The sequence below is a fragment of the Acinonyx jubatus genome, chromosome A1, assembly GCF_027475565.1.
Source record: "Acinonyx jubatus isolate Ajub_Pintada_27869175 chromosome A1, VMU_Ajub_asm_v1.0, whole genome shotgun sequence".
NCBI classification, from domain to species: Eukaryota; Metazoa; Chordata; class Mammalia; order Carnivora; family Felidae; genus Acinonyx; species Acinonyx jubatus.
Genome location: NC_069380.1, coordinates 167,373,951 through 167,390,618, shown reverse-complemented (window position 1 = coordinate 167,390,618; position 16,668 = coordinate 167,373,951). Strand labels below are relative to the sequence as shown.

At 39.9% G+C, this 16,668-nt stretch overlaps 1 protein-coding gene across 1 annotated transcript in view; it reads right to left on the bottom strand.

Annotated features, from left to right (window-relative positions):
* Nucleotides 1-16,668, bottom strand: part of MAN2A1 (mannosidase alpha class 2A member 1) — a 164,825-nt gene that overhangs the window by 133,586 nt on the left and 14,571 nt on the right. The window contains exons 2-3 of the mRNA XM_015073009.3: nt 5,487-5,744; nt 2,999-3,143 (exon numbers count right to left, since the gene is read on the bottom strand). Coding sequence (XP_014928495.1) covers nt 2,999-3,143; nt 5,487-5,744 — 403 coding nt within the window. The remainder of the gene's footprint in view (nt 1-2,998; nt 3,144-5,486; nt 5,745-16,668) is intronic.

Sequence of the window (16,668 nt, the reverse complement as noted above, 5' to 3'; positions counted from 1 at the left end):
TGAGGGTAAGGGTCATTACATCTTTTACTAAGACAAAAAGATTCAATTGTGGTTGCTAAGATACCAAGAGACAGATTCCTCTATTGCAGTCAGGACCAGTTATTAGGGATATCTCCCCACAGAACAACACATGAACCACACCGGGCACCGCTCACCACACTGCTAAGGCAAACAAACAGAATCTAAAAGGCGCAGGCAATCCCTGCCCTTGAAGAGCTTAATATCATCTGGTGTTTGTATTTAAAATTACAAAGCATATTTTAAATATTTTTTTTTAAGGAATAAAAATAAGACAACAGGAAGAAGGGAAGGAGGGAAGATAAAACCACATGTCAAGGTCAAATGCTTCATCTGAAGCTGCAGAGTCAGATGCCCTGGCTCATTTAGCTTATTTAACTGAATGAGTCAGTACTATGTGCTGCTTACTATTCTGGGAGTTAGTGACCTGGTGGTTATAACACAAAGTGAGCCCTCATGGAGTTTACATTCTAGAGTAGAGACGATGCAGAAGTGCTATAAATGTTTACATGTGTGCCTATGTACAGGTGTGCATCCAAAGTTCAAGAAGCTAAGGAGGCACACAGAGACAAATGGAGAAGGCCTATGTATATTTACCGGTTACTGTATGTCAAGTGGCAGGCTAGGCAATGAGGACGACTCTAACAGGAGGCGCATGTACTCTGACTCTCGAGTATACTCAGGTGGGAGATCCAGGTAAACTAATAAGGCATTCTTGTGGGGCCACTTCTTGCCCCCGTAAACTTGGTAACATCTTCCTCATGAATAGTGACACTGATCTCCAAGGGTTATTGTGAGCATTAGATGTTAAAACATTCGGCAGACTGCCTGATAAACTACAAATTTTATTACTACAGTTAAGTGTGCATGTTATAGAATTACAAGAAATGAGATTGGTGGAAAGTGAGGATGGCAGAAAAGGGGAAAAAGGAAAAAAAAAGTCTTTAAAAATCTAAAAAGCAGGAGAAATGGATTCACACGAGGACTCACAAGACATAGCACAAAGTGTATGTATAAACCTATAAGAAATTGGACACAATGGAATCACATCACACACCCAATTAAGTGACAGGAACAGGGGCACCTGGGTGGCTCAGTCGGTTGAGCGTCTGACCCTTGACTTGGGCTCAGGTCATGATCTCACGGTTTGTGGGATGGAACCCCATATTGGGCTCTGTGCTGATGGTGTGGAGCCTACTTGAGACTCTCTCTCCCTCTTGCTGCCCCTCCCCCACTCAGGTGCCCTCTCTCTCTCCCAAAATAAATACATAAAAACTTAAAAACAAATTAAGTGACAAGAACAAAACTGTAGATGGTTGGCAGAGAAAAAAGGAGAGAACAATTTAAATACTACAGTGGCTCTGCCACTGTTTCACTGAATAAGGGAATGTTTCAGAGTGAATGAGATTTATAATTAGATGTGATTTTCATCACCTTTTGTATTTACTTGATAACTAACTCCTGCTTTAAGATGCTACTCCAACCATATGATCTGCATTTTACAGATACACAAATGTGCCCCCAGGGACATGGGGGCAAGTATATGGCAGAGCCGGGATGCGGGCCTCATTCTGCCAGGTTCCAGACCCCTGCAGTCTTTCCATGATGCCCAGCCATCAGAACTTGGATTTGAAGGGACAGGCTAAGACGAAGGAGGAAAATGATGCAAAACATTTAAGAGGAAAGGTTAATAAGGCTGAAAGGTATTTGTAGGAAAAGATAAAGTCATTAAGACCAAAGAGAAACCAAGTCAGAAGCTAGTGCAGCAACTGCTCAACACAAATTTCCAGAATAATACTAATTTCCTCTCTTTCATACCTTCTGCATAATAAACACTGAAGTACTATGGAAATTCAAACATTTCAGCATCCAAACTCTCTCCCTGTGTACCTCACACACCCAAAAAAGCAGCACATGTGCCTGCACCCACCTGTACACACACTTCACCAAATCACACTTCCAGACATAGAGTAACAAGTTCTACTGTCTTAGCAACAGAAAGAAAGAAATACATGCCAATAAACCAGTGGGAAAGAATGTAAGTCGGAGATAAATGAATGCTGGAATAAAGAAAAAACTTCAAAGTACAGGTGAATAATGGTGCCTCTGATAGTAATGATGAAATGGAGAAGCTGAGAAAAATAACAAATAGAAGCCTAAGTAAGTCCCTCGGAAGAAGTCTTTGGAAGTGCATTCCCCCCCAAAAAAAATTCCTGCAGTGGAATTCATTAAGTATTTCTTCTGTGCCAGTGTACTCACACTCACAAATATATACATCGAATCATATTTCCCACTGTAATTTTAGCAATTTTCCCTTACCTTGGAGGGAAAAATCTGTGGCACCAATAAGTAACAAAAGTTGTCAAATGAAATAACAACAATGATAACGACAGCAGTTACTTTTGGGCCATGCATCACGCCTTAAACATCTCATCCTATGAAGCAGATACTTTAACTTGATTCTATTAGGAAAAAACTTACTTTAATATTAAGTAACTTGCCTAAAGTTGTCTCACACTGATGGGGTTGGGACTCCACACTCACATCTGCCTGACCAAGGCTCTTAACCACTTTACATTTTGCTTCTCCATTTGGAAGATTCAAATGTTCCCATAAACACTCTGCATTTTGTAATGTAGAGTTTATGAACACAAAATAATTCTCTCATGCAATATTTTAGAGAAAAGTAACTAAAATGAACAATCAGCCCCTTAAGTGAGTGCAACTTTTCAACCCCCAAACTAAGACCTTCTTGTGTTTATTACTATTTCATATTGCAGAAGTCCTATCTGTGAATGGCACACAAACTGATAAAGTAAAAACTCAAAATACAAGACATATAAACGGAATATGTTGCTGTCACAAGTCAGCAAATAATGTCTCAAAAATGTGAGAAATTAGGTCTACCACATTCTCATTAAAATACTCTGTGCCTATATGGGCTTAATAACCTGTAGTTTTTTTGAAGTGTAAATTTTACCTGGGTCATTATGGGAATGAGGCACCACAAAGACTTGAAGGGGCTTAGAGTCCCATTCATTAAACACATAGCTAATGTCAAATCCTTGTTTCCAAACTCCACCATCTGGGTTGTCAAAAGGAATCAGACTGTAAACATCCAACATCTAAAAATATAAAAGACACAATAAAGGGGAAAAAAAGTAAATTTAACCGTGTATTACCATTTTTAATTTAAAGTTAATGTTGGAAAATATTTGCTCAAAGCTATTCATTGCTGTACTGTATGTATGCACTTTACTAGATAAAGCTATTTCTGCAGACATTAACTGAAGAGTTTAAGGCAGAAAACATTTAATTACCATTCAAATTCTTAAAATGCTACCATGTTACTTAACTATCCTGATAAATAATCCCTGCCCCCATCTGCTTCTAATGAAAAATAATTCCATTCAATTCCTTCTTGCCCTATTTTACTTCTACTACAATCTAGTAGAAATTAATAGGAACTAAACAGCAAGCAAACAATTTCTGATGAAATGTGACTATGAGCAAATATTTCAGCATTTTCAAATACAACACTGGATAATTACTTTTTACTCTGAGTTGTCTTTATTTTACAATTAATGTCATATATTTTAAAACGTGTATCAGAATGGAAATGCATCTACAGCTATGCCTTCATTTAGCATATGTTCTGTTTGCCCTTTTTATTCTAAAAATAAACTACAACTGAGTCAACAAGGCATAATCATTTAAAAATGGAAGAATTTTTAAAATTAAGACTCAGTTTCTTAATGTTCAAATGTCGTCTTAAGTTTCCAAGGTAGTAGTCCTGGGTAATAACCTATTTGGACACAAAGGAAAAAATACTGCCAAAAAACCCCCACAAAACCTTAAAACCTTGTATTTTTCCCTCTAATACTCTCTCTAATATTCCCTCTAATACTAAATGGGACAAAGAACACAAGTGACTGTGGCAAAATTTAAATTATGTAAAAAATTATACCCTAATATATAAGTGGGTTACAAAAAATTTGAAGATATCGAACAAATTATATAAAAAATGAATACAAAGTATTTTAAGATAGTAACATCTCTCTCACTTCAGAATTTATGACTTTAATAAATATAACACTCCCAAGGATGAGTCAATAAATCTTTGAAAACCAGCTGGGAAGGAGGATGTGTTAGCAGTCTCTGTTATTCCTTCTGGTCCTTTCTCCGGCCCTGCAGCTCTCCTGATTCCCCACTGCCTTGCTCTGCATGCCTTCCATGGTTGTTCTGCAACAGGGCTGTTTCTGTCCAGCCCAGATTTAATACCCCACCTCCAAAGAAAGTTCTGTGGTTCTCCTTTAAAAGGTACTTATTTAAAACCTAAACAAAGCCAAGAGTCACAAAAATAGATACACTTTTAAAGCACAGAATCCTGATACTGTCTGAACTTGGCTACCCACTAGCTGATAAGATTATAGGCACAAGGCCTGGACAACTCCCATGTCTCCAGCTTACGGACTGGCCTGTGAGCCATGGCCTCAAGAAAATAACATGTTTTCTGTCCCCAGAAGTTAGTGAAAGCATCTACTCTGAAGCAAGGCCAGAGCCAACCCATTGTGTCCAGCTGTAAAATATTCACCCTTCAGGGTCCCATCACCAAGTTCCAGCTTCAGGTCTAAGGTACAGGTTAAACACAACTCTGCTAATTTGCAGAACAGAGCTTATGTGACACACCCTAAATTTAAGAAAAGTAGAAGTCCTTTCTTATATCCTGGTTTACAACTCCACTACCCTCCAGAATGCTATCCAAGAGAAGCAGAATGCAAGTCAAATCCATAATTTTAAATTTTCTGATAAAATTAAGTGAAATTAATTTTATTGATATATTTTATTTAACCCAATGTATTCATAATATTATTTTCTCAACATATAATCAATATAAAAATGAACAATTTACCTTTGTTTTCGTAAAAAGTCTCAACACTTAGAGCACATCTCACTTCAAACTAGCCACATTTCACATGCTCAGTAGTCACCTGTGGACAGTGGCTTCCATTCTGAACAGCACAGCTCTACAGTATTTCCCTTCCCTCTTTCACAAAGAGATAGTTAGCAAAAGGAATCTAACCCTACACTGTGTGAAACCTATAGTGTATAACAGAGACATAGTAAGAATACAGCTTTTCTTGTACTCTTTATAGGAAGATGAGAAAATCTCTTTGACCAAATTTAAACCTCTAAACTTCATCTACTAGAGAAAGTCAGACCTAAAAAACATACAAAAAGGCCACAATGCATAAAATAATAAAAAAAAAAAACTGTGGGAAACACAGAATTACAGAATTTTATCACTAAAAAGAACATTAATAATCAGGTGAATAATCAAGCCAGTTTACAAAAATACAAACTAAACTCCAGACAGTTTAAGAAACTAAGTTAAAACAGACACCAGATCAAAAAAAGAAAGTAAAAGACAAAGAAGCCCAATGATTATTAATGAATGCATACATTACCTGCACATCTGAATGCCTACTTCCACCTTGTAAAGCGAATGAACAGTCTTCAGGGTCCACTATGAGGGACAGCTGTTTTGACGGCAGAAGAGGTAAGCCAGCACCTTGGCTGAAATTGCCTTGTGAACTTTTTGGACCATCCTCCACAGATTCACTCAAATTGATGACCGAGTCTCTAATATTTGAGATGATCTCATTATTCTCAGCTAGCAAACGCTCCAAATGGTCTATTTTTTCTTGCAACATTGAGAGCTGGCCCTACAATAAAAAAGAAAAAGGCAGCTATAGGAAACTCTAATATAGCTCTGCTGAGGCACACACATTTTTTAAAAAAATTATGTGCCTGCCCGAGAGTGCAGCTACTCACCCTTCACTTTCCACTTCTGTAAGTGGGATCACAAAGAGCGTGAATGGCTGGCAGTGTTGAAACACCGACTTACAGAAGAAAATCTCCATGGCTTCAATCTTTGCTTAATCATATTTTAAAATGTGCAACAGAAAGACCAAAAATATTTAGGGATATTTAGGGATATACTTCCTACTGCCCCAAACCCAGCCCTAAAAGATCTTTGAGTTCTTTATAATACCTAAGAACCACATACTATGTTCAGGTATGAAATTTTAAATTAAATATAATTGATTTTAGTCACTTGAAAGGGTCAAAAAGCGTGAACCTGAAAAAAATCATTCCATCATAATTGGCAACCCTTGTGGACAATCCTAGATAAGAAATATCTTCTACAGGAAAATCAGTTACTCAACTCTTAATTAGCCATATGCATGAAAAAACCTGGAATGCAGGTCCCCCAAGTAATCATACTGTAGGTCATTTGGACTCTCCTACCATACTGTGTGACTTTATGATTTTTTAAGTGATCCTCACATTAAGAGGCTTGTAGTCCTTACAACATAAACCTTGTTATACAGAATAATATCTCAGCTTATGAGAGCAAGGACAATCTTTGTCTTGTTCACTCCTATCTCTGGAATCTCAAATAAACAGGAGATACTAAAATATTTGTCACATGGCCCTTATATTTCTAGAACTCAACAAGAATTCTTTACACCTACTGTACCAGGCATAATGCTACACTGGGGAGACAGATATAGGTAAGATAGGAGTCCTTACCTTAACACAAAGTGACACTGTAACTAGCAAGAGACTACTCAAAAATCCGTGCTAGGGTTTAATAAACATAACTATATACATAGTGAAAAACAACTCTGGACACCCAAAAACAAAAGTTCTATCATCAGTAAATAATAGGAAGACAGAAAGAAGGAGGGAGGGAAAAGGGAAAACACCTAAACGTCCAAAGGTAAGGAACTGGTCAAATGGTACATCTATATCATGAAGATGTTCTCAGTCCCTGAAAATACAGAAATATAAATTCTTTAAAAATTAAAATATATGAGAAGGTGTTTTCAGGAGATACAATGGAGAAAAACCACTTTAAAAAGCATGGATAAAAAACAGTAATTTGATACCATCCCTTTTTGAAAAAAAAATACATAATCGAGATGATAAAAACTGATTATGGGTATTTCAATTTTACTTTAGTCTGTTATGAATAGTTGTTGACTGTTTGATAGGGAAGCCAGGAGAAGAAAAGGATTCTACTTCCAGGTTAGTGGCCACTTCAACAAGGGGAGAAGAGAGGTCAGCAGACTGGATTCTTCCAAGGGAAGGCCACTGCAGCAAACTGTGTAAACTGAAAGACGTCTGAGGGGACTAGAGAAAATATTTTGGAATGAGAAAAGAAATAGCCAAAATTAGAAGCAAATCAGCAGCACATTGTCTTTGTGGGGAGGAGGGAGGTGGAAGAGCAAAAGATAGTCTCCTTAGACCTGAAAGATGCTCTCCCAGGTCTATTTAGAGGCACGTGACAGAAAAAGCCCATGCATGTCAAAACTGTGACCGCTGGGGTGGTGGGCTATTTCTAAGAGGTAGAACTTTGAAACCTGTTCATCAGCATATATAGAAGGAGGAAGTACAAGGTTTTAGCACAGAACTCACCCTGTAAGACAAGCCCCATTTCGTCTACAGAAAAGCAAGAGAAAGAATACGCACCAGGTCACGACTAGAAATGGCAAAGCAAAGGAAATGTGATGGATCAGTACAACACTAGTTCAGGGCTCAAAGAGAAGCTGGCTGAACCAGTTAGATTCCAGGTCAGCAAACCCATTGAGCACTATCATACTACAAACCCTTCTTTATCAGCACATATGGATGGACAGTGGTTCTCAGTAGAAAGGCCAAAGGGAGTCCCCCAAAGTTCACCCAGAGAAGCTTGGCATAACCCAAAGTTCACCCAAAGAAGCTAAAAACATTTGAATCAGGTATGCAACAGACTAATCTGTGTATATTTTCATAAAATGACATGCTATCAAAGGCTGTCTGAAATAACAGGAAAACTTTTCTTCACTTATTATCAAAACATCAGAGACTGCAGCTTTTTGAAATCACTGCTGATGAATTCTGTTGAATATTTCCAATACTGAAGATACAAGTCTATGTCAGGGATGCTTGCAATTTCTACCACAGCGGGTAACAACAGTAAATCGAGTTCCTGATTCCAAGCAGAATTAGAACATGTTGGCTTATCTTGCCTCTAGTAAAGCTACCCTCATCCATAAAATAAAACTTTTGTCTAAAATACCACCACCCTAGAGCTTTTAAAGATGCAGCATGTTTTATCGGACACTTACAGTGTATAAATTAATACAGTGTCTGCATTTCTCCAGACCTACCTGCACTTTCAGGAAAAGATAATTTTGGAGCCATGCACAAGGCAAAGCTGCCTAGAGCTCAACAAGCACACACTGAGAAACAAGCACACACATCTGGGAATATTCCTACAATGACTCTAGTCCCATAACCCATGGATGAGCGTATTATTCAAAATAAATATTACAGGAGGTAGATGTTTCATGAAAAATAATCCTGAAGGCGCTAAAGACGACTTCGATCTCACTGTAGTTTTTAAGATACAATTAATGATCAGTACCTGGAATTCTGTACTGAATTAATAAGTCCATGGAGAAAATTGTGGCCTGAGGATATGTCAGCAGAATGGTCTAATGAAAATCATTTTTTTAAACTATATTATGCAGTGGAATAAAACCTCCCTCCGGACAGCTGAAATTCTTGAAATATACATACCTCATAAGCAAATTCTTGTACACAAGACAGAAGAAGAGTAGTATGACCTTAAAAGGATGCACTTGTAGTCTGCATTGAAGTAACAGAAATCACAGGTATCGTTTCAATTATGCTGACAAGTCAAAGAATACTGATAGCAATACTGAAAAAGACAATTTTCTGTAGGGTAAGAAAATCACTTGTGAGAAAAACACTTTATTCTTTGATTTGCTAATCAGTTCTATAGGGAGGCCCATGGTGTTTTACTGCTGATGAGTGGATAAGGAGGTCATGCTATTTGATGTACTCTGCTTTTGATGAAAGGGAAAAACTGAATAATAAAAAAAAATTTCACTGATATCAATGACTTTTGAGGGAGAAAATTTAGAGCCTACTACAAGGCAAAACAGGATCAGTAGCCACTCAGTCCTACGAACAAAATCAATCAATGTGCACCTACAGCCAAATCTGAAAGCTTGTTCCGCAATTACTGGCCCCGGGTAAACACTAGCTGCCGGGATCGGCATCACGATGATCACTGAAACTCGGCTGAATCTGCACATCAGCATCTTCCTTCCTGTTACAGTGGAAAAAATGTGTGCCTTCCCCCTCCCCACTTCAAAGGCCAACACTTGACTGGGGAGCTCCAAATCCATCTCTCTCAACAGCTCAAAGGCTGTACTCTTTTGGTTAAAACTCTCTCAACACTGCTTCATCAAACTCCCTTTTCAAAAGTAACTCATTCTCAGTAGTATAACATGTAACATTAGGTCAAACTATATGAAATTTGCCATTCTCATAAATCAAATATAGTACAGTTCACCAATTTCCTAGGGTTCAACTTAGCATGATATCCTGTCTAAAACACCAAATCAAACTCCAGTGCTTCCCTTAGCCCCACAATCCCCTTCCAGGGCCCCAGCGCCTTCAGAGACATACAGAGGTTATCAACAGTCGGTACTCACTATATACATTCCTTATAAATTCCTATTCTCTCATCTGCCCGCTGTATTCAGCCTGTGCGTACCACTCCACCCAAACTGCCCCTGAACAGGCCCCAAAGACTTCCATGGAGTCAGTCATGATAAGCACACGCTGTGCTCACCTGACTCATCATCTTGAGGAGCATCTAGCACACTAGACTACTTCTTTCTCCTGGAGACGTTTTCTGCACCTACTCTCAGCCCAGCATGCTCTAGGTTTCCTTCTGCCTCTGGTTTATCAGTCTCCTTCTCTCCCCAGTAACTACATGATGAAGGGCCTTAAGGTTAATTTCTGGGACCTCTGCAGTCTCTATACTATCTTAAACTATCTCATACACTCCATGGTTTAAATTCCATCATTTGTACTGATGTCTCATCTACATTTCTATCTCTAACTGAAGCCTCTTCTCTGGAAAACAAACCCATACATCCAAATGACTACTCCGCTCCTCCACTTGGGTTTCAAACTTATGCCCCAAAGAACCCTCCCAAATAAGCCTTCTGCATCTTCAGATCTTCAGTAAGTAGCTCTATGTCCACCTAGTTAGTCACTCCCCAAATCTTGGTGGCATAACGGATTCTTCCTCCTTCCTCACCCCGCTCACACATCCAGTCTATCTGCAAGCTCTTTCCTTACTACCTCTACAATAGCTGTTGAATCACTCCACGTCTCTCCCTCTCAACTGCAACCATGCTGATCCAATCCTCCGACAATCTCTCCTGTCTGTACACAGCAGCCTCTTAACTAATTTCCCAATCCTAGGCTTACATCCTTCAACCGTGACCTATGCAGCCGCATTGTATCTTTCTTACAATACAATCCAGAGCTAGTTTCTCACTGCACTTACACTACCATCAGTAAGGACCTGTATCCAACTACCCCCCTCCCCCAATTTAGCTTCACCCTCATCTCATCTCAGTTCTAAGCCAGTTCCTCTTCAACCCATCTCGAGACCTTCATACACATTCTTCCTTTATAGAGTACTTCAGATCTCACCTGAAATGTCCCCTCAGCATAGCCTTCCCCAGCCATCCTGTATAAAACAGGACTTCTCAGGGGCACCTGGGTGGCTCCATCAGTTAAGCATCAGACTCTTGATTTCAGTTCAGGTTATAATCTCAAGGTTTGTGGGATTGAGCAGTGCAGAGCCTGCTTGGGATTCTCTCTGCCTCTCCCTTCCCCTCTCAAAATAAATAAACATTTCAATAAATAAATAAATAAATAAATAAGCCTTCTCATGTGATTCTCTATTATGTCAACTTATTTTTTGTCTTACTACATCTTTTAACTATTTTATTCATGTACTATTTATTTCCCCATCTTCATCACTAAATAAATATTTATCTTGAGAACAGGCACCACAGCTATTGTTATTCATCACCATACCCTGATGCCTAGCACAATGCCTGATGCACAAAAGAAGTGCAAATATTTACTGGGGGTGGGGGAAACTGTGTGCAACATTTTCTCTAAGATAAGGAAGTATTAAATGTCATTTTTTGGCACAGTTTACACCAAAAATAATATGAATAAAAATGAAACACTAACATTTTTTAAGAAGTAAATCAACAAAAATATTCACTGTAACCCAAAACAGAGGTAAGAATGAGAAGTAAACATCCTCAATTATAGGGTGATCTTCATCTACTAAGAGGGAAATAATATAGAAATTGAGCCATGTTTGGCCACAGTGACAATCATGACTTTGTGAGTAGGGTAAAATATGTGACTCCTCCTCTAGGGCAAACAGAGATTATGGATTTTGTACAGTCCAACCACAATTTTTCAACTTTCACTACCATTAGTAAGCATGGCTCAATGGGCTCTGACTTTCAACTGATGTGGGGGAGGGAAAGAGTCTGATAAAAGAACCCAACGTGATTCTGAAATTCTTCCTGCCATGATAGTGATAGAAAATCTTCACTCAACCAAATCAAGTTTCTAGTTCAGAGACCTATAGAGGAAACAGTATTACATGTTTATAAGATAACCACCAATGCCACCAAAGGCGGCATTCAAAAGAAACAAAACTTCACTCCAAAATGTATGTAAGTCTGAAACTCTAGCTCCATACCACCTATCATTCATGCTTTCTTTTCCTCTGTATTGTTGTATTTTGTTAGATTCAGTATATTACTCCATCACATCAAGATATTTCTGGACCTGGATTCCATCACTAAATGTGCCCACCATGCAGTAAATGTGACTGGGTAAAAGGCTCTAACAATAACCATCAGAAGCATCTGAAAGACTGCTCAAAATTACAAAACCCAGGAATCCACCCTGGAATCTTGGGAAGAGTCTCAGAAACTGCAGTGTTTATGTTCCACAGGTGATTCCGGTGATCAGCCAGGTTGGGGGCTGATGTCTCTGACTTCACACATGTCAGTGCAATATCTAAGATAAACAAGCCAAAAATAATCCACTTGCCAAATCACCCCTAAACTAGAGGGTAACATAAATTTGTAAACATGCATCTTTTGATAATCTGCTTAACTGGGTATTAATTCTTCTAATTATCCTTGTACCAGATTCTTCCATCTCATGCTCTAGGATATTATACTTCACCACATTTTTATTTTTAAGTAACTGCAAACAATGATTACCTTTATTTTTAATGACTCCTTTTAGCTAATAAAGGCAGTTTAGGTGAATGGTTAAGCACATGGGCACTGGGTCAGATGATGTGGGTCCAACAACAGCTTTGGTACACTAGCACTGTGACCTTCAGAAAATAATTTTTTTGGGCCTCAGTTTCCTTTTGGGGAAAAAAAGTGCTAATACCTACTGCTTGGAATGGTTACAAAAGAACTTAGCACAGGGCCTGCCAAGAAGCAGGCACTCAAGAAGACATTACTTCTGTTGTTGCTACAATAAAAGTTTGGCTTTGTAAAATCACTTTGAAGGGTACAACTTTCCAGGGTACAACTGTGATTAAGAACACTCTAGGGGCACCTGGGTGGCTCAGTCGGTTAAGTGTCAGACTCTTTGATTTTGGCTCAGGTCATGATCTCAAGGCTAGTGAGTTTGAGCCCTGCATCGGGCTCTGAGCTGACAGTGCAGAACCTGCATGGGATTCTCTCCCTCTCTCCACCCCCCCCCTTTCTCTCTGTCCCTCCCCTGCTTGTTCGCTTGCTCTCTCGCTCTCTCTCTCAAAAATAAATAAATAACCTTAAAAAAAAACAAAAAACCAAGACTCTAAAGCCAAGAGTATTATCATCAAAACAGCAGCACAGGAGACCCAGCCTCCATCCTCCCACAAAGATCAACAATGAAACAACTATCTGTGAACAAAAACAGCTATGGGACAGCCCTGGAGTCTCCTCACAGCACAGTGGAACAGAACACCTGAGAATAACCACACAGTAAAAGAAGGAAGATGGCTTCATTTTGTGCGCATCATCCCATCCCCCAGGCCAGCACTGCTCAGGCCACAAGGGAACTCCCCAGTTAGAAACAGTTCCCCTTGGTAGGAAAGAAGAGCAGGGTAAAACCAGGTTTCCCAGTCATTGGGAGTACCACACCAAGAGATATACAGAGATATCTAGGAACAAGGAAAAAAAAAAAAAAGCAGGGGCTAGCTACCAAGAGCGGCCACACAGCATGAATAAGAATGGTTCACAGTGACCTGCTCTACAAACCCAGCAGCTTTCACCATTGAAGAAGGAACCAGTGGCCAGCACATCTGCCATGGAACCTCTGCAGATTTCACCAACTTTCACCTCCCATGTATTGGCATTAACTGATGCCAGCCACCTGTGTCCCTCCTACTCTCTCCCCACTCAGCCTCTCTGGAACTTAGGAACCACACCAGCAGCCAGCCCAGGCCTCTGCGGCTGCTCAAGTGCAAGACTCCGGCCCAGACCCCGCGGCCAACCTCCACTGCCATGGAGCTAGCCCCTCCAGCTATGCACTTGCATGCCGCCAACCTGATGCTTGTCTCCAACCTCCACTGCCTGCACATGCTCAGGAAGAGACTCTGCAGCCACAGGAGAGCAAGCCTATAGCCAGGGCCTCCACGGCTGCTTACGGGCACAGAGGAGGCCCTGTCTTCGGTCACTAGCCTGCACCGGCACACTCACCTGGTGCCAAACACTCCAGGTGTGCAACTGCATGTCCTCAACCTGACCCCCATCACCAGCTTCCACTGCTGTGTGTCTGTGATGAGACTGAGCCGTCGTGGCTCATGGCACATCAACATCCAGGGCCCCTGCAACTACCAGTGCCTCCACGGTTGGCCCCAGCCCTTGCTGCCTGCCTTGGCTCCTACCACTACATGTATGTCTGCAACCAGCCCTCCACCACACAGGCCTCTGCAGCTGAGGGCACCACCAGCTTAGGACACCACTCTTGTCTGCCCTGGCCCCTACCCACTGGGCCTGGAGGTGCCAGTGAGGACTCAAACAGCCCTCACAGCCACTGCAGAACACCCTGCAGCATTTGCCAAGGACCACGCAGCTGTCAATGCTGTGGACCCCAGCAACCTGAGCCAAAGAGACATCATGCCACCCTCAAAACCAATGCCACCACATGCCCCTGCACCGCTAGAACTTGCGTCACAGGTGGCACACCTGGGGTCACATGCTGGGATCACTAGCATGTTCCTGCTGCTCCTCTCCCCGCGAGTGAAAGACTTCCCTTACCAAAGCCAGTCCATAAAATCTGGAGGTGGAGATTTCTTCAAAGACATAAATTTCCATACAAGGTTATAGAGATCACAGAGGATCTGGAAAACATGACTCTACTAAAGGAATACAGTAAACCTCCAGTTACTGGTCCCCCCCAAGATGGAAATATAGAAAGTGCCCAGCAAATAATTCAAAATAATGTTCTAAAGATGCTCAGACTTACAAGAGAACACAGATAATCAATTTAACAATACCAGGCAAACAATATAAGAACAAAATGAGAGGTTCAACGAAGAGATGGAAAATATAAATAAAAACCAAACAAATTCGGGAGCTTAAGAAAACAATGACTGAAGTCAACAAAGACGTTTAACATAAGACTTGACCAAGCAGAAGAAAGAATAAGTGAGCTCCAAGACAGAACAATTGAAATTATCCAGAGAAGAAAAAAAGAAAAAGGAAAGGAAGAGAGTGAAGAAAGCATACATCACCTGTGAGGTTAACAACAAAAGAATCAATCTGCACATTATTACAATTCAAGAAGAAGAAGAAAAGAAGGGTTCAGAAAGCTTACTTAAAGAAATAACAGCTGGGGCGTTGGGTGGCTCAGTCAGTTGAACTCCTCGATTTGATCTCAGGTCAGGATCTTACAGTTCATGAGTTCAAGCCCCCCATCAGGCTCTGTGCTGACAGCAGGCCAATGGCCTGCTTCGGATTCTGTGCCTCCCTCTCTCTCTGCCCCTCCCCTGCTAGCACTCTCTCTCTCTCTCTCTCTCTCTCTCAAAAATAAACATTAAAAAAAAAAAAGAAAGGAAGGAAGAAAGGAAGAAAGAAATAATGGCTGAGAACTTCTCCAATTTGAAGAGATCTGGATATCCAAATTCATGGAGCTAAGAGGTCACCACACCAAATCAACTTAAAGAGATCCTCTCCAAGACTTTACAGGGCAGGAGAGAGTGGTATGATATATTCAAAGTGCTGAAAGAAAAGAAATGCCAACCAAGGATACACTACCTGACAAAGTTGTCCTTCAGAAGTGAAGGAGGGATAGACTTCCCCACACAAACAAAAGCTAAGGGAATTCATCACACAACATCCGCCTTACAAGAAATGCAGAAAATAGTTCTTCAAGCTAAAACACACTAATTAGTAACATGAAAACCTATGAAAATATAAAAACCACTGGTAAAGGTTAAGTATATAGTCAAATTCAAAGTAATATTTTAATATGGTAAAGTGTTAGTCATTTAATTCTTGTAAAAATGTTAAAGGACAACAGTATTAAAATAACTACAGCAACAATAATCCGTTAATGGATACACAATAGAAAAAGGGAAGTCATGACATCAAAAAGGAAAGGAGGGAAAAAGAGTAAAGGGGTAAAGTTTCTGTATGCAATCGAAGTTGTTATAGTAAAATGGACTATTCTATTTATAAAATGTTCTATGTAAGGATCATAGTAACCACAAAGCAAAATCTACAGCAGATTCACACATGATAAAGAGAAGAGAATCAAAGCCTGCCACTATGGAAAATCACCAAGTCACAAAGGAAAGCAGCAAGAGGAAGAAAACACATGGAAACTATGAAACAGCCAGACAACAATTAATAAAATGGTATAAGTTCTTACCTATCAATAATTACTTTAAAACTAAACAGAGGGGTGCCTGGGTGGTTCAGTCGGTTGAGCGTCCGACTTCGGCTCAGGTCATGATCTCACGGTTTGTGAGTTCTAGCCCTGCATCGGGCTCTGTGCTGACAGCTCAGAGCCTGGAGCCTGCTTCAGATTCTGTGCCTCTCTCTCTCTCTCTGCCCCTTCCCAACTCACACACTGTCTCTCTCTCCTTCAAAAATGAATAAACATCAAAAAAATTAAAAAAAAAAGTAAATGGACTGAATTCTTCATTCAAAAGACAAAGAGTGGCTGGATAGATTAAAACAAACAAACAAAAAAACAAGATGTGAGCATATGCTGTCCATCTATCTACATATGGATATATTCCCATACAAAGATGCACACACACAGTGGAATCTTATTCAAATAGCGACAGAAAAAGGAAACCTTCCATTTGTGACAACATAGATGGATCTTGAGGAAATGCTAAGTGAAATAAGTCAGACAGAAAAAGTCACATACTATATGATAGCACTTGCATGGGGAATCTAAAAAAGGTGAACTCAAAAAAATACTAGAATGGTAGAGATTGGGAGGCAGAATGGAGAGATGTTGACCAAAGGGTATCAACTTCTACTTATAAAAAACAAAAACAACAAAACTAAGCAAAAAAACTTCTAATCATAAGTTCTGAGACTGTAATATATAGCATGATTATAGTTAATACTGTATTACATAAAGTTGCTAAGAGAATAAATCTTAAATGTTCTCATCTTAAGAAATAAATAGTATTTATATGACATGATGGAGGTG